Source organism: Bufo gargarizans, chromosome 4 (genome assembly GCF_014858855.1).
Source record: "Bufo gargarizans isolate SCDJY-AF-19 chromosome 4, ASM1485885v1, whole genome shotgun sequence".
Classification (NCBI taxonomy): Eukaryota; Metazoa; Chordata; class Amphibia; order Anura; family Bufonidae; genus Bufo; species Bufo gargarizans.
In genome coordinates, this window is record NC_058083.1 from 442,051,289 (window position 1) to 442,076,402 (window position 25,114).

The following is a 25,114-nucleotide window of genomic DNA, read 5'->3' on the forward strand; positions in this document are numbered from 1 at the left end:
CATCCCTGCTGCAGAGCACCTGACCCATCTCATACATCCCTGGCTACAGAGCACCTGACCCATTTCATACATCCCTGACTGCAAAGCACCTGACCAATCTCATACATCCCTGGCTGCAGAGCACTTGACCCATATCTCGCACATCCATGGTTACAGAGCACCTGACCCATCTCATATATCCCTGGCTACAGAGCACCTGACCCATCTCATACATCCCAGAGCACCTATCAGCATAATCAAGCGTATTAAACTAGGCATATTGCCTGGTAGGGTTGATCATGCTGATTAAATCTGTCTTATGGCGATATAATCAACTGCTGCAGCAATATATTTTAGTATTTATTTAAATGACCTAGTTCAAGCACTGAGGGTCTGGCAGTAGAACTTGGAGGACCACTACTGATATGTCCCTGTACTCTGTACACTTGACTGACAGGGCTAATAGCCCGGTCTTCTTGTGCCTGCACTGTGACTTGCTGGTCCAATGTCAATATGTTATATCCAGTCATTGGTGTCAGTGTGTATTAGCAAAGTCATGCATTCCACATCTCCTTGTCTATAGGAAACATTTTTATTTTCTTCAAATTTCTGTACTTTAATAAAATAAAAAAACGCCAGAGCAAATCTGTGTGTGTGTACAGACCCTGGCTAAGAGCACCTGACCCATCTCATACATCCCTGGCTACAGAGCACCTGACCCATCTCATACATCCCTGGCTGCAGAGCACCTGACCCATCTCATACATCCCTGGCTGCAGAGCACCTGACCCATCTCATACATCCCTGGCTGCAGAGCATCTGACCCATCTCATACATCCCTGGCTACAGAGCACCTGACCCATCTCATACATCCCTGGCTACAGAGCACCTGACCCATTTCATACATCCCTGACTGCAAAGCACCTGACCCATCTCATACATCCCTGGCTACAGAGCACCCGACCCATTTCATACATCCCTGACTGCAAAGCACCTGACCAATCTCATACATCCCTGTGTGTGTGTACAGACCCTAAACATTGTAATTCTTCCTCTTTGCTTGACTGCTAATATCGGAAACTTAATTTTAATACTTCTTGGATAGTTCTAATAATGTCCTGTTGACTGTAATCTGGAATCCTTGTGTATAGCGTTCTTAGGCTACTCCGGCTACTCCACATCTGTAGTCCCTACAAAGGATCAGTGGCCAGTAAACGCTATGTAATTAAGAAAGGCAGCCAGTGGTTATTAGCCTGTGAAACTAATGCCATTATAAAGGGCCTTCCTTTCCAAAATTCCTTGGAAGCAAGCTGTTAAACCAGGCCAACATTTTTCAGCAGACTGGGTTGGGCTTGACACTGTGAGTTAAAGTAAGCCACCCTGATTACCATGAGTAGACATCGAGATCCCTCTAGACTGAAAGGGTGTCTTTGTACTTCAAGCTGCCAGAAATAACCAGCATACCGCATTTGTTCTGGATTGCTAGTCTGCAAGAGAGAACTATTTTCTGTACAAACTTGTGTGTGAGGGGGGGATTTAGTACGAAAGCAGCTGTCATAACGGAGTGGAGCTTGTTGACAAGGCATTGTACTAGGCTTGTAAACCACGCCTGCTGCAGCTCTGGCGTTGTTTTATTTGTTGTGTGAGCTCTTATTATGTGCATTGTACATTTTTTCTTTCTGTCCCTTTTTGAAGGAACATTGGTATCTTGGTACATAGAAATCAGCTTATACCCATGAAAATAATGCATCTTATTTCCAGGAGATTTTTTTCCATATATACAAATGTTTGGAGAATTTTGACAATTTTTAAGATGTTAAGATGTTCGCCCTCCCCATGAATGACAAAGTGCTTCTAGCTATCTATTGTGGACTCTCACAGTGATAGTATGAAGCTATGTTCACATGATATAGCCTAGATGGGTGTCAGGTAATATTTCCTCCCAAGTATCTAATCAACACGTCCTTCCATGCAATAAGAGAGCTAAATAGAGGGTGTTTTGCCATTAATTGTTATTGTAGTAAAGACCTCAAGTTATAATCGTTATTGTAGTAAAGACCTCAAGTTAAGGGTATTCGACTGCCGTGATCACCAAGTACGATATTGTTTTTTATTGTAGTAATGTGTTATGCACAAGCAATTAACCCCTTCCCGACCTATGACGTCATAATACATCATGGGAACCACTGGTAGCCGGGCCCCTGCTGTATCCGCTGGCATCGCTGTAAAAGCAGATGCCGGTGGATTAACCCCTTCTATGCCGTGGTCCGCGCTGACCGCGACATAGAAGGAGTTTGTGTCAGGTGAGTGATCGCATCGAGTACCCGTGCTGCTGTGGCGGGGACCCAATGCATGACAAGGCAGCCTGATGCTGTGCAGAGGCTGCACAATGCCTTGCACGCCATCGGGAACTGCCTTCTACGGGTGCCGAGGAGGTCCAGCCTCAGGCTGGGTCTCCTAGGGTGCCTGTTAGTGTATGACTCAGTGTCATACACTAACAGGCAATGCATTACAATACAGATGTATTGTAATGTATTGCAGAGGGGATAAGACCCCCAAAAGTGAACATCAGAAATAAAGTAAAATTCTTTTAATAAAATGAATAAATAACAATAACAAAACAGAAAAACAAAAACAAAACCCACACATATTAGGTATCGCCGCGTCTGTAATGACTGGCTCTGTAAATATATCACATGATCCACCCTGTCCGATAAACACCATAATAAAATTAAAACGGTGTAAAAAAAAAGTGCAACACCAAGCGATCAAAAAGGCGTATGTCCCACAAAATGGTATCAATAAAACAGTCACCTCATCCCGCCAAAAATGAGCCCCTTCCTAAGACAATCACCCAAAAAAAAAAAATTATTGTGCTAAAGTGAAATATATAAAAAAATATACATATTAGGTAAAAAAAAATTGCAAAAGCAAGTGATCAAAAAGGCGTATGCTCCCCCAAATAGTACCAATCAGAACGTCATCTCATCCCACAAAAAAATTAGACCCTGCCTAAGAGAATCAGTCAAAAAATAAAAAAGTTATCACTCTCAAACAATGGAGACACAAAAAAATGATATTTTTTGCTTCAAAACTGCCATTATCGTGCTAAAGTGAAAAAAAAAACTAAAAAAGTATACATATTAGGTATCTCCACGTCCATAACAACCAGCTCTATAAAAATATCACATGACCTAACCACTAGTACCAAATAGTACCAATCAGACCGTCACCTTATCCAGCAAAAAATTAGACCCTACCTAAGAGAATCGTTCAATAAATAAAAAAGCTATGGCTCTCAGACTATGGATACACTAAAATATCATTATTTCGGTTTCAAAAATGCTATTATTGTGTAAAACTTAAATAAATAAGGAAAAGTAGACATATTAGGTATTGCCACACTGTAAAAATAAATAAAAATTGCTCCAAAACAACCAATTTTTTGGTCACCTTGCCCCATAAAGTATAATAATGAATGATCAAATAATCATAGGTACCCATAATTGGTGCCAATAAAAACGTCAACTCTTCCTGCAAAAAACGAGCCTCTGCACAAGACAATCGGCAGAAAAAAAAAGGGCGTTCAGAAAATGGAGATACAAAAACCTAATTTTTGTTTTTAAAAATGCTTTATTATGTAAAACTGAAACCAAGATCATAGAAAGTAGACATATTTGATATAATTGCGTCCGTAACAACCTGCCAAAACATTAATTCTTTGGTTACCTTGCCTCACAAAAAAAGTAATATAGAGCAATTAAAAATCATATGTACCCCAAAATAGTAAAAAAAAAAAAAAAAAAAACGTATCCCGTAGTTTCCAAAATGTGGTCACTTTTTGCGTTTCTACTGTAGGGGTGCATCAGGGGGGCTTCAAATGGGACATAGCATCTAAAAACCAGTTCAGCTAAATCTGCCTTCCAAAAACCATATGGTGTTCCTTTCCTACTGCACCCTGCTGTGTGCCCGTACAGCAGTTTACGATCACATGTGGGGTGTTTCTGTAAACAGCAGAATCAGGGTAATAAATATTGAGTTTTATTGGGCTGTTAACCCTTGCTTTGCTACTGGAAAAATTGATTAAAATGTAAAATCTGCTAAAAAAAGTGAAATTCTGAGATTTAATCTGAATTTTCCATTAATTCTTGTGGAACACCTAAAGGGTTAACAAAGTTTGTAAAATCAGTTTTGTATACCTTGAGGGGTGTAGTTTCTAAAGTGGGGTAATTTTTGGGTGGTTTCTATTATGTAAGCCTCACAAAGTGACTTCAGACCTGAACTGGTCCTTAAAAAGTGGGTTTTGGAAATTTTCAAGATTTGCTAACAAACTTCTAAGCCTTCTAACGTCCCCAAAAAATGTTATGTCATTTTTAAAATGATCCAAACATGAAGTAGATATATGGGGAATGTAAAGTAATTACTATTTTTGGAGGTATTGCTATCTATTATAAAAGTAGAGAAATATAAATGTGAAAAATTGCAATTTTTTCCAAATTTTTGGTAAATTTGGTATTTTTTAAAGAATAATTTATTTATTTTTTTTACTCATTTTTACCACTGTCATGAAGTACGATATGTGACGAGAAAACAATCTCAGAATGGCCTGTATAAGTAAAAGCATTTTAAAGTTTTTACCACATAAAGTGACACATGCCCGGGTTAAAGGGGTATTCTGGCTTTTATGTATATTCCTCCACCTTTTTCTATACAAATATTGACCTGTCTGATGGTGTTTGTTGATCAATGGCCGGAATGTCTGGTTATAGTCAAGGGAGATTTTAACCGTGTGTTTAATCCAGAGAGAGATAGGATTACGACGGGGGGGAGGAAATATTTATTCCCCGACCAAGGGGTCTCCCTTGGCTCGGTTTTGCCAGGAGGTCGGCCTTGTGGATGTTTGGGAATATCTATTCAAAGAAAAAAGGGCCTACTAATACTCGTGCATTAGTAAATCTGGAAGATCTATGTCTAGGATTGATCTGGCCTTGATAAACAAAGGATATTTAAACTGCATCAAACGGATGAAATATGAGACCAGATCAGTTTCAGATCATGTTCCTTTTGTAATTGAGTTGTGTATGCTTAGGAATAATCTTAGACATAGACCCCCATTTAGATTGAATCCCCACTGGCTATTAATAATTGATAACCATAACCAGATAGAAAGTGAGACTTCCTTTTGGGATAAAAATACCGCTTCAGCCAAACCCCAATTTCTTTGGGATGCGTTTAAAGTGGTCATGAGAGGGATCTTTATTAGTACAATCAACAATGTCTCTAAACGATATGCTATGAAGGAGAAAGAACTAGAGGAAGCAGCTGCAGCTGGAATGGTTGGCTATGCCAGGTTAAAGACTGAGGAAGCTAGAGAGATTATGCAGAGAACCGGTCAGGCTTTCTCTGAGTTTCTTTTGGAAAAAGCTCAACAGAGGTTGTTCTTTAGAGGACAACATTTTTTTTCTGAGGCAGGGTGTCCAGGAAAGATGTTGGCCAGGGTAATAGCTAGCCAGGACGCAAAAAGAAAGAGATTCGTAGCATTCGTGCCATGAACGGGACCACTATTGAAGACCAGGAAGGAATTATGGAAATATTTATAAATTACTTTTCTGAACTATATGAATCAGAGAGTGTTCTTCCAGACGATGTGATTGACTCGTACTTGGATTCTATCTCCCTTCCAGTTCTTACAGATACTCAAAAAGAACATCTTGAGATGGACCTAGGTCTTCAAGAGATAGATGATGTAATTAAAGGCTGTTCAGGGAATTCCTCTCCTGGATCAGATGGACTCCCGTATGGGTTTTATCGTAAGCATAGGGACATTGTTCTCCTTATCTGTGGAGAACACTCACTGATTCAATAGATGAGGAATCCCTTCCAGAAACAATGACAGAGGCTGTCATTATACTGGTATTAAAGAAGGGTAAAGACCGTAATGACTTGGGGTCATATAGACCTATTTTTATTCTTAATACAGATTTTAAACTTTTCTCTAAGATTTTGGCCAGGAGGTTATCTACTGTTATGACTTCAATTATACACCTAGACCAAACAGGTTTTATCCCTAAGAAAGGGACCCATTATAATTTACATCGGCCCTTTACTAATATACAGATGTCCGGAGGGGATACACGATCCATTTTGTCTATAGACGCTTCTAAGGCTTTCAATAGAGTGGAATGGAGGTTCCTGTGGAGACTGCTTCATAGGATGGGCTTTGACTCTAGGTTCACTAATATGATAAAACTTCTGTATAGATCTCCTACTGCAAGATTGAATATAAACGGTCATCTTACAAGAAGTTTTCCTTTGACTAGAGGCACTCGGCAGGGATGCCCGCTTTCTCCTCTTTTGTTTGATATTTATATTGAGCCCTTGGCTGCTAGAGTTAGACAGGATCCTAGGATCTTGGGGTTTGGGATACTGGGTATTGAAGACCGAATTTCTCTCTACGCAGATGATATTTTGTTTTATGTTCAGCAGACACAATCTACGCTGTTGAGCATCATTCAAACAATACATCGGTTTGGAGAGGTTTCAGGTCTGGATGTAAACTGGGAAAAAACTACTCTCATGCTCTTGGACAATAGGAATATGCCCCTAGATAAACTTTCAGCCCAAATTGAAGCTCCCATTAATACTTAAAAAATCGCTGACTCTTTTGAGTATTTAGGAATTATAATCTCTCCAAGGGTGGAGGACTTTATTCCGCTCAATTTGATTCCATTGATAAATAAGCTAAGATCTAAAATAACAACTTGGCTTTGCTTACCTTTATCGAAGGCTGATAGAGTATACTTAATTAACATGGTGATTCTCCCCCAGTTATTGTATCTCTTTAAGAATTCTCCAGTTTGGATTGGGGATGGATTCTTTAAATTAATAGAAATAATTATTAGGGATCTACTTTGGGAGGAGTTAGGAGTTAGAAGAGGAGTTAGTCTCCCTTGCTTCAGGGTTACTTTTTATCCACACAGTTCTGTTTTCTTCGTGAGTGGACTGATAGCCCACTCTGTAAGTATTTAGTTAATAGATCTCCTTATGATCATTTTTTCTCATTATTGGAGTCCGATATAGAATATAAATCTGCCAGGAACCTTTTTATGAAGTCATGGTATGCGATCAGACTTTGGTGTGGAGTGAAAGGTTCAATTGGACTTACTCCGTTATGGCATAATAAGCATTTCCAAAATTTTGGAACTAAATAGAGATTTATACTGGCAAAAAGGTAATATTCTGTATTTGACACAGGTAGTAGGAAATGGGGAGATTGTTTCATTCACGGTATTATCACAAAGACAAAATGTACACAAATTATCATGGTTTCGGTATCTACAGTTAAGGTCGCCACTATTAAATATTAAAGAAAAAAATTGGCTTGAAATTCACACTTCTACACAATTTAATGAATTGATAGAGAATTTGGGGCAAAGGATGAAGATTTCTTAACTTTATAAAAGTTTACTTATAGCACGATTCGGTGATATTTTGTCTCCTGGACAGAGGGCTTGGCAAAATGAATGCTCAATGACTCACATGGACGAGCAGGAGAAGTTATTTCAGGATCTTAAAGTGGTTTCACATCATTTCAATCACGTTTTGGTGCAGTTTAATATCCTACATAGATTGTATGTTACTATGGCTTAACAGATGTGGTATTAGGAATCATTCTAATTGCCCTAGGTATGAGGTTCCTGATGCGGATTACCTGCATATGTTTTGGTCATAGCCAAAGTTGAAACATTATTGGTGGTCTATTCATGATTATATTCAGAAAAAATTGAACATGCGGATTCCTTTTATGGTTGATTTTTGGGTATTGAGGGATCTTGCCAGGGTGTCTAGTTATCAATATAAAAAAAATCTTCTGTTTAAGATAATGTTCCTGACTCCTAATGGCACGCTATTGGTTTGCGCGAGAGGCTCCAAGTATTAATACATGGTTAAAGTTGGTAGATACCAATAAGAGATATGAACACATTTTGTATAAGCAAAGAGATACTGAGATAAAATGGACTAAAATCTGGTGAGATTGGAATAGATAGAATTTCCACCGCTCTCCATCCTTCTACACCTTTCCTCGGTTGGGTTACGGAGGGCTGGTGGTGAAGGAGGACACATCAGGGGCTGGGAAGGGAAGGGGAGGGGTGGGTTATATGGGTTTTGAAAGGTTATATATATATATATATATATATATATATATATGTTTAAAAAATAAATTGTTTGTTATTATTGGAACTTTAATAAAGAAAGTTAACAAAAAAAAACAAAAAAAGGGGGGGGGGGGTATTCCCTTGTCATATGTCATAAAATGATGGCATATCACTGCATCTGTTGTGCAGGGGAAATACAATCTTGCTCAATTCAAGTGAATCAGTGTCACAACCCCCGTAAGGATCCTGGCCCAGCAATATGCCATTACTTTATGAGATGGAAATATAAAAAAAATATCTATTTTATCAGCTGTGGTTTTAATTATTAATAATGAACAACAACAAAAAAAAACATTCAATATGCTTGTAACAATTTGCACATGAGGTGCAATCACTATGTGTGAATGAACCTTTCGCCCATATTTACATGCTGGTACTGATGTGTTCACACCACATTTCCGCTGATATCAATCATCATGTGAGTACAGTACAATAGCCCCGCAATCAGATAGGAACTGACTGCATCATAGAACACTATAATGCAGTCAGTTTGGATCAGGGAGCCACATTCGGTCTGGGAGATGCGGCTGACACATGGACGGTGTTTGCCGGACCAAGCATGGTCGTGTGAATAAGCCTTAAAGTCACTAATTTCTACAGTGAGTGTAGTCTGAATCCAATAATTAATAGACATATTGTTGAGGATGTAATTTTAGATATATATTGTATATATCCGCATAGAAGGTACTAATTGCAAAAAGACAGGAATCGTTTACAGAATACAAGTTATGGATGGAGGCCTTCTTTGGAGCAGTGGCAGCCAAAGAAGATTCCATTGCTGTGTGCTGCATTTGGGATCTTCATGTAGTTGGGTGGGAAAGGGTTGTGATATTAGTCATGCTATAGTGGGTATGCTATAAATACTTTACCTCATGTGGTTTGGTTTCTGCAGAAGGAAAGATTGCATAAAATGAAGGGCTTTTTAACCACAATTTCAAAATAATTTCAGGAACAGAGTAATAATATGTTTCCCATGCAATTGTATGAATAAAAGTGCTTATTGTCAACTGGGAAGATCAATGCCTTGTGCTTGTTGTAAGGAATAGCTAATGATCAGATAAATTCCTGTGTTTTAGTATGACAGAGATGTGCAAACAACAATTGAAAGTAATAGTTCCTAATAGTCATAATTTAAAGATCATTTTTGTAATGTATAATAATATATTGAGTATATTAATATTGCTGTGTAATATTTCCAGTTCTTCTTTAGTATCAAGTTTTGTATATGGATCTTCTTAAAGATGTTGCCCACGTAGGGCAACTCCTTTCTTGAGATGGCCACCCCTAAGGGAAAGCTGACCACGAAGGATGAAACTGCTGGTTAATCCACTTTTGCTGCAGTGGAAATGACATTACTGGATGACCTTGTAATATATGGCTGTGTCAAATTCTTCTGTTTTTACAGTGGCTTTCTACTCTCTAAGGGCTCATGCTCACGGCCGTTGCCCGACTGTTTTCCCCCAATTGCCGCCCGCAAACAGTGGGTCTGCAATATGCAGGCACCGGCCATGTGCTCACCGCATTACCACAAAAAAAAAAAAACATCGGATGTTGCCTGTGCATTGGAGACCTCAAATTGCTGTCCCCAATGCACAGAATGGCCCAGCAACTGCCGTGTGCATAAGCCCTAATAGAGAGTGGTCTTTGAAGGGGTTAGGGGATAAGGACAGTGGAGAATTGCAAAATGTACATTACTTCTATGCAGGGAGTAAGTGGCTGCATGGGAAACAAAGAATCACACAGATTTCCTCTCGAAATGCTGGGTCCATAGACTTTTGACAGCCAGCAATTATTCAAAGTCTGTGCCCAGCATTATGCATGGCATTAAAAAGAATTATAATACAAATATTGCTTTGATCCAAGTTCAAAATGTACACATTGCCCTAGATTTACCTTCGTAGCCATCTGTCTAAGGCTCTGCTTATATCATGTTTTTACCAATTTTTAACATATACACATGCTGCATATGTTAAATGGACGCCATCACCATAGTGATAGTATCTGTTTAACGTATACTTTTTTGCTGTACTCTGCAAGATGTGTCTGAAAGCAAGCCAAGCAGTGGTTGGTTGGTGTAGAGTTAGACAAAAGAGTGTAGCCATATACCAAATGTATCATCCAGCCTGATAAACCTAGTGCACGTCTAGACAACTTGTCCAAAGTGCCTTTCGCATGGTTCAATAATCTGACCAATTATCGGGGATTCGTGTTTGTAGAAATGTCCATTCCAGATAATTGGCCCATGTAATGGTGCCAGCAATCATCCTATGATCGCCAAACCTTTGTTCATTAGGTGATCATGTCTTTCAGCTGGCACCAAACTCATCAGTTCTGGGCAGCAGATTGTCGTGTGTAAACTGTGATCCTCTGCCCAGAAACAATGAATTTATTTGGGGATGAGGGACTGCTATAGTGATCGCTAGTCCCCATACAGAGGAGATGATTGCTGCCTATAAATGCATCTTCATCTCCACTGGCGAGCAGGCAGTTATTGGGAACCAAAAATTTGTTCCCAAAAATAGCCTGTAACATCAGTCCATGTTAAAGGACAAATCACTAAAATGAAGTGGCCTAAATGGGAGAAAATGCTCAAAAACCCCCAAACACTGTGGCGTGTTTATAACAAGCAATTCCTCCGCATGTGATCCGTTGCTAGCGGCAATCCCCAGCAAAATATGCATACAATGGAGGATGTCGGCAGCGGACCACATGCACCACAAAGGCATCCTACACAAGATGGAGTAGTGTGTGGATGAAAATATACAAATACATAAATCACTGCAAACGATGCAGCACAATGATATGCAACTGATAATACTGGCTAATCCCTCAGGCTGATGTTAAAAACTGAGACTTTTGCCAATGTATTCCATTCATGAACACAACGGAGCCCTTTTGCACCACAGCCAAGGTATCTCAGTGTGGCATGGGTCCTACCACTAGACTACCTATGGTGTGTGAACACAATCTGAATGGTGTTAAGATCTAACTCACAACCAAGCTCCCACATACCTCCATAGTGAGATCACTCATGCAGTGGGAGAAGGGATAAGGCTGCAAGCCCCACCTATAACAGGCCATTGTCAGTTGCATATCATTGTGCTGCACCTTTTGCAGCGATTTATGTATTTGTAGATTTTCATCCACACACTAATCCATCTTGTGTAGGATGCCTTTGTGGTGCATTTGGTCCGCTGCCGACATCCTCCATTGTATGCATTTTTTGCTGGGGATTTCCGCTAGCAACAGATCACATGCGAAAGAACTGCTCCCCGGTTATAAACACGCTACAGTGTTTGGTGTTTTTGAGCATTTCATCCCATTTAGACCACTTTATTTTAGGCCTCTTTCACACTTGCGTTGTCCGGATCCGGCGTGTACTCCACTTGCCGGAATTACACGCCGGATCCGGAAAAACGCAAGTGAACTGAAAGCATTTGAAGACGGATCCGTCTTCAAAATGCTTTCAGTGTTACTATGGCACCCAGGACGCTATTAAAGTCCTGGTTGCCATAGTAGTAGTGGGGAGCGGAGGAGCGGTATACTTACAGTCCGTGCGGCTCCCGGGGCGCTCCAGAATGACGTCAGAGCGTGCCATGCGATCACGTGATCCATGCGCTTGGGGCGCCCTGACGTCACTCTGGAGCGCCCCGGGAGCCGTAAGGACGGTAAGTATACTGCTCCCCCGCTCCCCACTACACTTTACCATGGCTGCCAGGACTTTAGCATCCCGGCAGCCATGGTAACCATTGAGAAAAAGCTAAACGTCGGATCCGGCAATGCGCCGAAACGAGCTTAAGGCCGGATCCGGATCAATGCCTTTCAATGGGCATTCATTCTGGATCCGGCCTTGCGGCAAGTCTTCAGGATTTTTGGCCGGAGCAAAAAGCGCAGCATGCTGCGGTATTTTCTCCGGCCAAAAAACGTTCCGGTCCGGAACTGAAGACATCCTGATGCATCCTGAACGGATTTCACTCCATTCAGAATGCATTAGGATAAAACTGATCAGGATTCTTCCGGCATAGAGCCCCGACGACGGAACTCTATGCCGGAAGAAAAGAACGCAGGTGTGAAAGAGCCCTAAATGATTTTATTTTATATGTATGGAATGTGGCATTCTGCAATGCTGGTAATATTCTAGTGCACCTGGTAGCCTGTGTCACATGGTCTGTTATAGGTGGGGCTTGCGGTCTTATCATCTCTCCCACTGCAAAAGTGATTCACTGTTTCTAGGGAGTATATCACAATTTACACAGGACAATCTTCTGCTCAGAAGCAATGATGGGTGCCGCATCACTATGTTTCTACAAACACTCATCCGTGATCAGCCCCTGTAAAAGGATCATCTGTAGGATTAGAAGTCTGATACAATGTGCATTGTATCCAGGGCCGTCTTTAATATTGATTGGACCCTGGGCAAAAATTTACTTGGGCCCCCTGGATCCCGCCTTCCCACACCTTAGCATGCAATCACGCCCTCCACCACAACACACACACAAAAAATCCACACATCTGGTAGAGTCCAGTGAATGACTGTAAATACTTCCAGTTCTGAAGACTCCAGCGGCTCAGGATCAGTGTTCTGGGCTGGAAGTGGGCACCGCTCTGCAGGAAGGAGACCAGGGCTCGGCTCACCCTAGCGTTACAGTGCACCCCAGCACCCCACAGTATGCAGTATAGCACCCTATAGTATACAGCACCACACAGTATGCAGTATAGCACCCTATAGTATACAGCAACCCACAGTATGCAGTATAGCACCCTATAGTATACAGCACCACACAGTATGCAGTTTAGCACCCCACACTATACAGTACCACACAGTATATAGTAGAGCAGTATAGCAGCCCACAGTATACAGCACCTCACGGTATACAACACTTCACTGTATACAGCACCCCAAACTATACACGATACAGCCCCCCACACTATACAGTACAGCAGTATTGCACTCCACACTATACCGCACCCACAGTATACAGCCCCCCACACTATACAGTACAGCAGTATAGCACTCCCCCCACTATACAGGCCCCCCCACACTATACAGGCCCCCCACACTATACAGGCCCCCCACAGTATACAGGCCCACCACACAGTATACAGGCCCCCACACAGTATACAGCCCACCACACAATATACAGCCCATTACACAATATATAGCCCACCACACAATATACAGCCCACCACACAGTATACAGCCCACCACACAATATACAGCACCCCACTATACAGTAGTTTACAGTATATTAACATAACAGCCCCTGTCACCTTTTTCTGATGTAATCTTTACACATAAAAGCTCCACAGTTAACTTCTGCAACACGCCACAGGACCTGTGATGACCTCATAGCCATGTGACCAGTAATTGCTAGGTTACTGGTCACACGGTAATGATGTCATTAAGGTCCTAGAGCAAAACTCATTAAGGTCCTAGAATTAAGATCATTAACACAGTACGATCATGATGCCTGTGTAGCCGACAGCCTGACACCCAGGGCAGTAGCTAGCAGGGCTCAAGAGGCAGCTGCCTTGGGCCCCCCAGGAGCAACTGGGCCCAGGGCAGCTGCCCCTTGGTAAAGACGGCCCTGCTTGTATCGTACACACGGTAACTCAGTGAGTGAAGAAAAGTGGTTTTGATCTCACAAGGACAACCCTTGTTCTTATGCCTTTAGGACATAGAAATGTCACAGAGAAATCCCTTGCCATTGTGTAAGTGCAGCTCACACTTTACATGGTACGCTATTCACTGATCACTGATTTCCGGGCCAGCTACTGTTTAATAAGAAGTTGGATTCATGAAACTACCCCTTTAAATAGAATCAGGACATTAGTTTATACTTCACTTATTTATTTTGTACTCCTACAGACCAATAACCGAATTGGATGGCCTAGTTCCCTTTAAGACTTTCCCCAACCAGAATGTTTAAAACCAAGATATGGTGACCAATTCAAATGAATCAATTCTGTGCAGCCCTGTGGAATATGTCAACACTATGGAAAAGATAAATATAATAATTATAATGCCTCCATTTTTCAGCTAGCAGATGACACAGCCTTCGTTCTCTCTTGCGTTCATCATTGGCAGTCTGTGCTGTTGACTTCCTCTTGATTTTCCGCCCCCAGATGAGCAGTGTTATCAAGTCATTCTGGTGTGTGGGTCGTTTTCATAAAAACAGCCTAGTTCTCCTTGGAAAAAGAGACACAGCTTCCAATCGTGCACAGTGTTCTGAATGGCTAGCGTAGTTGCTGAGAAGCTGGGCAGCTTTGGAAGGACAATGTGCTGGCACACTGTATGCGTCACATTTACTCGTATGCTGAGATTTTATCATCGGATCATTTTCTTTTCCTCTTTAGGAAGTTTGAGCTCATTTTTATTATATAAAATAATAATAATTTGTTTTCTATTATTATCATCTTCCCCTTCTTTCACCTTGAATTATATAGCGCCAACCTATTCCACAGTGCTGTACAGAGAATATATTCCCAAATGTCTAAGTTCACATTATGATTTAAAATTCACAACATACAGATTTGATTTTTATCGGTTATAATAGGAGGGATTTTTACATAGGATAATCAGCTCTGACAGTGCTCAGAAACTGGTTTGATACAGAAGTGCAGCGCAGTGCGGAGCACATCATCAGTACTGGTGCTTTCTGGGTTAGGAAACGAGGCTCCTAAGGTGACTGTACAGTGAAAGAGTTTTGAGTGCATTGTGTTCCACAACCTACACAACAACATCTCATTTTTTTCCCCCTATTATAATTTTTATTTATTTTGCGTTATATAAACGCCATCCATCGGCTAATCCACAGTGACCTCTAGTGGAGAAAATTATATTTGTGGGGCTTCAGACTCTGTTCCTGCAGTTCCAAAATGTGTTTAATAAAGGGTTATAAAATAGTAAAATGTATTTTAATGTGAAATTATTGGCGCAGGATTACCAAAGATTTTGAATGAAAACATAAGGAATCATATTCACACCTCACAGTTTTGTTACAGTGATTTTTTTTTTCTTCTGGTATTGCCAGTCTTTTCGACAGAAACATGCAATGTGTGATTACTTCTGCCAATCAATAGGTTGTATAAGTTAAACAAAAGTGTTTAGCCATGCACTAAATATACAGTTGGCATATCTTTAGACAGGCTGTCTAAGCTTATGCTATCTATAGGATTAGTAAATCTGCCCAATTATTATGTTTATATAAAGAATGGATTTTTGAATACATGCATAAACTGAGATGTATTATATTGTTACTTACAGCATGTTGAAGACTTGGTGGCTGTCTATAACTCAGTCCCAGAAGTTGTCCCAAAAGAAAGTTCTTGGGAAATCCCATTATTTGTCCACTTCTACGATGGGCATGGTGTTACAGTGAATCTCAGACCGGAACACAGAGTGGAAGACATCTTAAACTTTGCTTGTAAAGTAAGTTATCTTTTAGGTACAATAATAGGAATATGTATAGCCTAATATTAGGAGCAAAGAGGTGAAAATATATTAGGTAAAAAAATAATGTATGCAGAAATCAGGGTCTTTCATGAAATTATATTTAGTTATAATGGAAAATGTTGTTTATGTAATGTCATTTACAGATTACTAGCAAACCGTATGGCAATAAATATTTGTTCTTCATCAACAATATAATGGGGCAATATCACCATTTTTGTTGTCTTTGTTGACCAATCTCAGCACTGTTTTCATTTTACTAGAGCAGTATCTGAAATAAAAGACAGTTTTTTGTTTTGGCTAGTTTCACATATGCAGTAAGAAATGGTACCGGAATGCCCGCTGGCCCCAATAACTAAAATGGGGTCTGGTGTAGATCCGGCCATTACGGAGAATCGTCAGGACAAAAACTGCTGCGTGCCGGAACAGCCTATTGGATCTCTTACCACATATGTGAAACTAGCCTTAGACAGTTTTAATAAATAGGGCCCCGTGTGCGAGAGAGCAGCCTGAGTGTCCCCTGCGGTTTGAGGAAAAATTGATCAGGTCTGCATCGACAGGAATTTACCATGCCTGATCCATTATTTCCATATGAGATAAGTTGATGTCATACGTGTATGATGGCTGCTTAGACCATTCTCATTCTAAACATGGACATTCAGCTATCTGAACCATGCATATTTATAGAGGAGTCAAGGGAAAGCATCTATTGTTGTGTCTCTTTTGGTGACTTTACAGCTTTAGTGCTTTGTAGAACTTAGCCTTAACCTACAGAACATAGTTGTCAACTGTCCTGAATTTGACGGGACTGTCCTTGTTTTTCAGAGACTGTATCATCAAATTTGGGTTGTCTTGGGGAGTTGGGGTGTTCCATGGCAGAGGGTATAGATGCCCCATATTTAGCAACTAAAACTTTGGTAATTATGGTAGCAGCAGTAGGTTTGCATAGTATGCATAGCCAGGATTAAGGTCTGTGTCTATTAACAGGGTGCTATGAAAACATAATGATTTAGTTAAAAAAAACTAGTTGGTATGGGGTGGCTTAAAAGGGTTTTCCAGGTTTTTACTATTGATGACTTATCCCCAGGATAGGTCATTAAGATCACTATGGCGGGGGTCAGACACACGGCACCCCCACTGATCGGCTGTGTGAAGAGAAGGCACTCACTGTGCGCAAGTGCTGTCTCCTGTCTTTCTTCCTGCTTGCCATAGACACAGCAGCAGCGAGCAGGAAGAGAGACAGGAGACGGCACGCGCGCTTGGTGCGTGCCTTGTCTTCATACAGCTGATAGGTTATCAATGTCAGCGAGTCTGACACCCCGCACTCCCGCCGATCTGACATTGATGACCTATGCTGAGGATAGGTTATCAATAATAAAAGCCTGGAAAACCCCTTTAAGACTGGGCTCTATAGCTGCTGATGGAGTTCTAATACAGTTATCTTCTTGAATATACAGTAGGTAAAAGAGTAAAAAAAAGTTGATCATACCCTGAAAACTACATCAAATTTTCTACTAAAATATACAAAAATACATGCAGTACAAAGCTTTAGGCTTCATGCACATGACCGTGTCCATATTTCAGGCAAAGGATAAAGGATCTGTAAGATAGATAATTTCAGTGTTCATTCCCCACTTTTCTCCACAATACACACAAGAATAAGATGGAACGGCCACACAGATCAACAAAAAACAAGGGTGTGTGCGTGATCCCCTAAAAATCAATATGCCAGTGTGCTAGCCGCAAAAAATATGGACAGCATTCGGATGAAAAATACGGTTGTATGCATGAGGCATTAGAAATATTTATTATGTAACATAACTGCAGTGTATATCCACTCTGATCATTCCTGTTGGCATTCACAATGTCCATAAGCACACACAGTTAGCAGGGAGTATTTTTTTTAGAAAGCATGCTAACCTAAGCATGATTTTAATATTATAAGAATCCATTATATTTCATATGGTTATGCTCTCATAGTCGTACCACTACCCCTGTGAAGGAGGAACATTCCAGGCAGTGCCTTGAAAGATGTCCACAAGATGGCAGACACAATTCAACTTACATTTTCTGTTCTCAAGGAGCTCTATTACTTCAACAGCAATTATACATTAATTAATAAAATAATTGCCTGAGAAGATGATAACTTTGTAATTATGGTTTTAAATTCATGCGTGCAAAGGTGAAATGAGATAGAACCTAAATGTCTTGTACATGATTGAACTTGAGATGAAGTATTAACTGTCTTCTCGCTTCTTAGGCTAGACCCATGACAAGGGCATGTCAGTGGCGCTCTGTGACTGCTCATATACAGTAGCTGTTACACATGAGCCTTTTTTTTTCTCAATTTACTAATAACCAAATGAGTAATTTGAGGGCAAAAATAAAAGAAAATATCCAGCTTCCCTTTACAAGCTATCACACATGACAGCAGATTTATACAGGCCAAAAACATACGTCTGTGGTAATAGGTAAAGTATGAATCATGTATGATGATCTTCGAACTCTTATGTGTTATTTTGGATTTGAAAATTAAATCCTGCACATCCATTATATGCATATATATGTCCTAATTGTCGATGCAGTGTCTAAAAGAGCTTGGGTCACAACTTTGTCAGTCCGAACCTACAAAAGAGACAGGGAGTTAAATTGATCAACTCTCAAAGTGCTTATAATAATCTTTATTTACATAGCAGCACTATACAATTGCATGATTTTCCTATTCTATGACGTAAAGTCATGATTTTATTAAAGACACGGAGGCGAGTATTGCATAACTCTTTCTTTACTAAATCCTCAGCAGCAAAGAGTTAACATAAAAATTAAGGACAAACCCCCAAGTAACTCCTCCCATAAACAGTCCATAAATAGGTCTTCCCACTACCAATCTTCCTCTTTCTTTGATGTGAGTAGCCAACCAACACGAAAAAACCGAACATCCGTCCCAGCGAACTCTGGTCAGGATCCGTGGAACTGGAACCGAACCTCATAACCTAGCCGGAACAGCGGCCAACCGGAACGACAACCCTCTCGGAACCAAAACAGGAAAGGGAATAACGTCCCAATCATGTGACGAAAGGCATCAAATATAAAAAACAAACGGACTCCAATATAAAATTATAATACCATAAAATATACATCAAATAAATAACCATACACAATATAATAATATAAATATACAAATAACAGAGGATAAAAGAAAAACCCCGGACCTGAATTATAAGGGTGGGAAAAGCAGGGTGGGCAATACTCGCCTCGGTGTCTTTAATAAAATCATGACTTTACGTCATAGAATAGGAAAATCATGCAATTTTATAACAAGACACGGAGGCTTCGTATTGCAAGTTTAAAGCAACGACATTACAGAAGAAAACGCGTGAGGGGGCGGCCTGAAGTAGAACTCCCGAAACGTAGAAGCCCTAGACCAATCCGCCAACCGTAGGACATCCTCCAAGCGAGCACCAGCAACCGTCATGGAGGTAGCAGAGGCTCCCCTAACCGAATGAGCCGTGAAAATAGAGGTATCAACTCCAGCCAGAGACAAAACCCACTTAACCCAACGGGACAGGGTGACAGCTGCGACCGGCCGAAAAGGCCTGCGGAAAGAGATGAAGAGTTGCGGAGAGAGCGGATCCCGTAAGGCAGATGTGCGGTTCAAATATTCCTGCAAACATTGTACCGGACACAGGGAAACGTTATCCGGGAAGGCCGGATAGGAAACCAACCGGATATTAGTTTTGGTGCGGCGAGATATGTTAAAGGACACCCCGCCAGGAGTAAAAGATAAGGCATCAAAATCCAAGGCTCGCACGTCCGAGACCCTTTTGCATGAAATCAAACAAAAAAGGGGTGACCAACTTCGCCGAAATCTGGCGAAGGGATAACGCCGAATTAAGGGGCCAAGCCGTGAAAAAACGAAGGACCAACGTAACATCCCAGGAAGATGTGAAACGGGGCCTGGGCGGGCGAGATAACCGAGAGCCCTTAAGAAGACGACAGACCAAGGGATGTCGACCCGCGGGACAGCCCGCAAAGCCCTGGTGGCGAGAAGATATGGCAGAACGGAAGAGGTTAATGGACCTGTAGGCTTTACCTTCCTCAAAAAGGGACGACAGGAACTCAAGCATGTCCGTCACAGGAGCTGAAAAGGGATCCAGACCCGGCCCACGCACCAACCAGACCAGCGCCTCCAGGCCGACTGAAAAGCCCGTCGGGTGCCGGGGGCCCATGCGTTTTCTAGAAGGTGATGAGCCGTTCTCGATAAGCCTGAGACAACCCATTGATCCCCGAAACTCTGCATACAAGGAGAGTGAGAGAGCTGTCGGATACCAGCGGATGACGTTGGCCAAGGGGCCTGTGAAGGAGATCCGGAAATGATGGAAGAACCCGGGGGTCCTCCACCAGAAGTTCCAGAAGCTGAGGGAACCACGACTGGGCCTGCCAAAAGGGCACCACTAGCACCAAGTCCGCCAGCTGACGACGCACTTGCGACAGCACCCGTGGAATGAGAGCAAAGGGGGGAAAGGCGTACGCCAAAGGATCCGACCAATCCTGCAGGAGGGCGTCCACCGCCTCCGAAAGGGGATCTGGTCTCCAACTGTAGAAACGCGGGAGTTGCACGTTCCAACGAGACGCAAAGAGATCTATAGACAGGGGTCCCCATATCAACGAGATGGATGAGAACACCGTCGGATCTAACCTCCAGTCGCTGAAATCTGACGAGTGGCGAGAGCTCCAGTCCGCGAAGGTATTGTGAAGCCCCGGAACATGCTCCGCGATCACAGTGAAGCCTTTGCCGAGGCAAAAGTCCCAAAACTCCTTCGCTAGATGGGTGAGAATCGAAGAATGGGTACCCCCCATGGCATTCACATAACGCACAGCCGACACGCTGTCCATCCTGAGCTTGATGCACGCCGATATCCTGTCGCTGGTGAAGCTGCCTTTGGCGAAAGATCCTGCCAAAAGTTCCAGCGCGTTTATATGGAGGCGAGTTTCGTTGCCTGACCAGGGACCTCCGGTGGAGACTCCATTGCAATATGCACCCCAGCCGAGAAGACTGGCATCTGACTCCACCACCAGATCGGGTTGTGGTCCCACGATGGCTTTGCCGTTCCACGCGTCGAGGTTGGATATCCACCACGCCAGTTCGTCCCTCGTCTCGCGATCCAGAGTCACCAGATCCGCATAGGAAGCACCCGCTTGCAAATGAGCAATCTTCAGTCGTTGTAACGCACGGTAGTGAAGAGGAGCCGAGAAAATCGCCTGGATGGAGGAGGAGAGGAGCCCGATAATGCGAGCTAAGTGACGAAGCAACAACTGAGAAAGCCTCAGGGCGTGACGAAGCTCCTTCCGTATGGACTTGATCTTGGTTCGTGGCAGGAAGAGGGATAGTTCCGTGGAGTTCACAACAAAACCCAGAAATTCTATCAACCTGGAAGGCTGCAGACAGGATTTCTCGGTGTTGATGACAAAGCCCAGACCTGTAATGAGGGACATCGCCAAGTGCAGGTGAGAAAGGAGCTCGGATGGGGATTGAGCCATGAAGAGGATATCGTCCAGGTAAATCACAAGACGAACACCCTGACTGCGAAGCCAAGCCACTACCGGTCTCATCAACTTGGTAAAACACCAAGGGGCTGACGAGAGGCCAAACGGCAGGCACGTGAACTGCCAGAGGAGGCCATGCCAGCGGAATTGCAGGAGAAGTCTGGATTGGGGGAAGACCGGCACCGTCAGGTAGGCATCTTTCAGATCTAACTTCGCCAACCAGTCTCCCGGCAGAAGAAGGTCCCTGAGTAGATGAATCCCTTCCATTTTGAAATGGCGGTAACATACGAATCTGTTGAGACTCCGTAAATTTATTACAGGACGGAATTGGCCTCCTTTCTTTTCTACTAAAAAGATAGTGCTGATCACACCGACCGTATGGGGAGGGGCTCTCTCTATCGCTCCTTTGACCATGAGGGAACAGAGTTCCAGGTCCATGAGAGACCGGGCCGAGTCCGCCAAGACCAGCGGATGAGGTTCCGGAAGTGACAGCTGAGTAACCACCAAGTCTATCTGGAACCCTTGAACCGTGGCCAGCACCCATGGGTCGGATGTGACATGGCTCCAGGCGGTCAAAAAATGTCGGAGCCTGCCCCCGATACAATGGCTGGAAGAAAACCATAGATTTTGAGGACTTACCAAGTGGACGTCTCGAACCAACGGCGCCTCTGAATTCTCGGGGACGGTAAGACTGGCCCCTGGAAGGGAAGAAGGAGGAGGAGGACTGCTGCCTCTGGTCTTGGAATGAAGAACGCTGATGATAGGAGCCTCGAGCGCTTCCACGCGCCTGGAAGTGGACACGGCCGGACAGACGGCCCCTGAAGCTGCTGGCCCTGCTAGAGACACGCCCCTGGAAAACCCTGCGCATGGAGCTTTGTGCCTTGTCGAGAGCGGTAAACGCTCCCACAAACTTTCCTAAATCTTTGATGAAGCTATCTCCGAAGAGGAGCCCCTGAGCCTCCTTGCCCGCCTCAGTCAGCGCCATATTGGACAATTTCGGCTCAATCTTCATAAGAAGAGCCTTCCTCCGTTCAATGGAGAGAGAGGAATTAACATTTCCTATCAAACAAATGGCGCGTTGCGCCCAGCCACTTAATTCTTCCGGGTCTATGGCCGAACCCTCAGATCTGGCCGTTTCAGCCATTTCAAACATTTTTGTCAGGGGTCCAAGGCTGTCTAGGAGCTTGTCCTGACAAGCCGGGAGGGCCGAATCAAGGCCTTTGCGGGGATTGAAGCCCGATTTTGAGAGAAACTGGATCATTTTTGGATCCACATTCGGAGTCTCGCATACCTTATTTGGTATTAGGGGTCGGGGGCATTCCGCCTTTAACTTATTCCGGGTCTCTTTAGAGAGCGGCTTCCTAATCCTATTTTCCAAATAGTGGGCAACGTGAGGAATGGGCAACCATTCAGCCGACCTGGGATGGTGCAGGCTGTCAGGATCAAACAGGGGTTCACCCTGCGGATCCACAAGTGAGTCAGGACCAGAGGTACCAGCCTCTGGACCTGCGACAGAAGGGGGGGGAGGGAGGGAGCAACCCGAAAATTCGTCAGCCACCTGGACCCCTTCCAGGTCCAAATCAGAGGCATAGAGAGCCTCACTCAAATCCTCCTCATTCGACTCAATATCAGAGTCAGAACTAGACTCGGGGCGAGCCAGAGCGTATTTCCAGTGGCGCGTTCTTTCCGCCTGGCGCGGACAGGCTCTTTTACGTGACCTTGGCACGTAGACTCTTGATGGAACTAAGCCATCTGTCTCATCAATTCTGGAGGTAACAGGAGTAGGGCCAACAGAGGGGGTGGCGACCTGGGTTTGCGCTCTAAGCGCTTGTGAGACCGACTGAGAAATAATAGAAGACATATTATTCATGGCGCTGGCAATAGCTGAAGTAATGGATAACTATAGATCCATAGCATTAGAGTCAGCTTGCCTGAGGTTAGCGTCAGGAGGAGGTATAATGGGGCTGGTGGAAGGATTCCCCAGAGACAAGGGGGTGACAGTAGGCAAGGACATGGCAGGAGTTAGTCACTCCTGATGGATAGACAACACAAGAAACTGAAGAAGCCGACAGAGAGGCAGCCTCAGGTAGCGATGCGGTGTGGACGGAGAAAAACCGGAAACCGGAAGCAGGAGGAGGAGGGAGAAAACACGCCCCCCCCTACACCCACTGCCGGCCAAACCAAGCAAGTATAGGTGGGGCAAGATGGCGCCCGAGAATCTCGGGCCCAGCGCGACCCGCCCCTAGAGAGAATGCCGCCGAAATCTCGGAAATCGCGAGATTTTGGACGGCAAGAAGCGCGAAGCTGGGACGGGACGAGGAGCAATGGCGCCGGAACACAATGAGGTGAGAGGAAGGACCAAGGGAGGGAAAAGGGGGACGGACGAAATGAGGAGAAAAAGGGCGCTCCAGAAAAAACTGGACCGTGCAAGGGGAGATAGTACGAAATAAGACAATAGTCAGGAGCAAGAAACCAACGAAAATATAACAAGGGGCGAAGATTAAAACCCCACAAGTCAAATTCAAAACGATGACGTTTTAGAACAAATAAAAGAAAAAATTATCCCGTCAAATACAATATAACAATAAGAGAATTACACAATAAGAGGTACTTATCTGCTGGGGAGCAGCAAAGAAAGAGGAAGATTGGTAGTGGGAAGACCTATTTATGGACTGTTTATGGGAGGAGTTACTTGGGGGTTTGTCCTTAATTTTTATGTTAACTCTTTGCTGCTGAGGATTTAGTAAAGAAAGAGTTATGCAATACGAAGCCTCCGTGTCTTGTTATAAAATCAGAGGCTACATGTGCAAAAACAATCAGACATTACATGGTAACAAACTAATCAACAATGCAAAAAATAGCTGTTCTTAGAAGCTTACAGTCTATGAGCAAAGCACTCAAGGTGATTCCAAAAAGCAGCTAGTGGCAGGACATAAGAATGCCCTTAGAAAGTAAGGTTGGAAGAAGTATAAGGCCCCTTTCACACGAGCGAGTATTCCGCGCGGGTGCGATGCATGAGTTGAACGCATTGCACCCGCACTGAATCCTGACCCATTCATTTCTATAGGGCTGTTCACATGAGCGGTGATTTTCACGCATCACTTATGCGTTGCGTGAAAATCGCAGCATGCTCCTCTTTGTGTGTTGCGGTGCGATAATCCACGCAGGCCCCACAGAAGTGAATGGGGTTGCGTGAAAATCGCAAGCATCCGCAAGCAAGTGCGGATGCGGTGCGATTTTCACGCATGGGTTCTAGGTGACAGTCTATTCACTGTATTATTTTCCCTTATAACATGGTTATAAGGGAAAATAATAGCATTCTGAATACAGAATGCTTAGTATAATAGTGCTGGAAGGGTTAAAAATAAAAAAGTTAACTCACCTCACAGCTAGCAAAGAACAGACCGGGAACGAACTACGCGAACAAGAGGATAAGGTGAGTTAACTTTTTTATTTTTAACCCTTCCAGCACTATTATACTAAGCATTCTGTATTCAGAATGCTATTATTTTCCCTTATAACCATGTTGTAAGGGAAAATAATACAATCTTCAGAACATCAATCCCAAGCCCGAACTTCTGTGAAGAAGTTCGGGTTTGGGTACCAAACATGCGCGATTTTTCTCACGCGAGTGCAATGCATGACATTGCATGCGCATTTTCCCGCAACGCACCCGGCTCTTATCCGGGCAAAAAAACTGATGCCCGTGTGAAAGAGGCCTAAGCATGAGTAGGCATTGTATACAGAAAACAGTAGGATCTTTTTATGTCGTGAAACACAGGAAGCATGTTTTGACATAATATATAGAAATGTTGCATGCTTTGCACAACCTCATAAGGATGAGAAAATAAAAAAGGAAAGGTAGGAAAGATAGAATGATGTCCCTCTGATCCCTCTTCCACGTTATGACTTAAATGAG

General features: G+C 43.0%; 1 protein-coding gene across 4 annotated transcripts in view; it reads left to right on the forward strand.

Annotated features, from left to right (window-relative positions):
• TIAM2 (TIAM Rac1 associated GEF 2) overlaps nucleotides 1-25,114 on the forward strand; it is a 441,154-nt gene that overhangs the window by 278,279 nt on the left and 137,761 nt on the right. For all 4 annotated transcript variants that reach the window (XM_044289376.1, XM_044289380.1, XM_044289379.1 and 1 more), the window contains one exon: nucleotides 15,463-15,627. In XM_044289376.1, coding sequence (XP_044145311.1) covers nucleotides 15,463-15,627 — 165 coding nt within the window. The remainder of the gene's footprint in view (nucleotides 1-15,462; nucleotides 15,628-25,114) is intronic.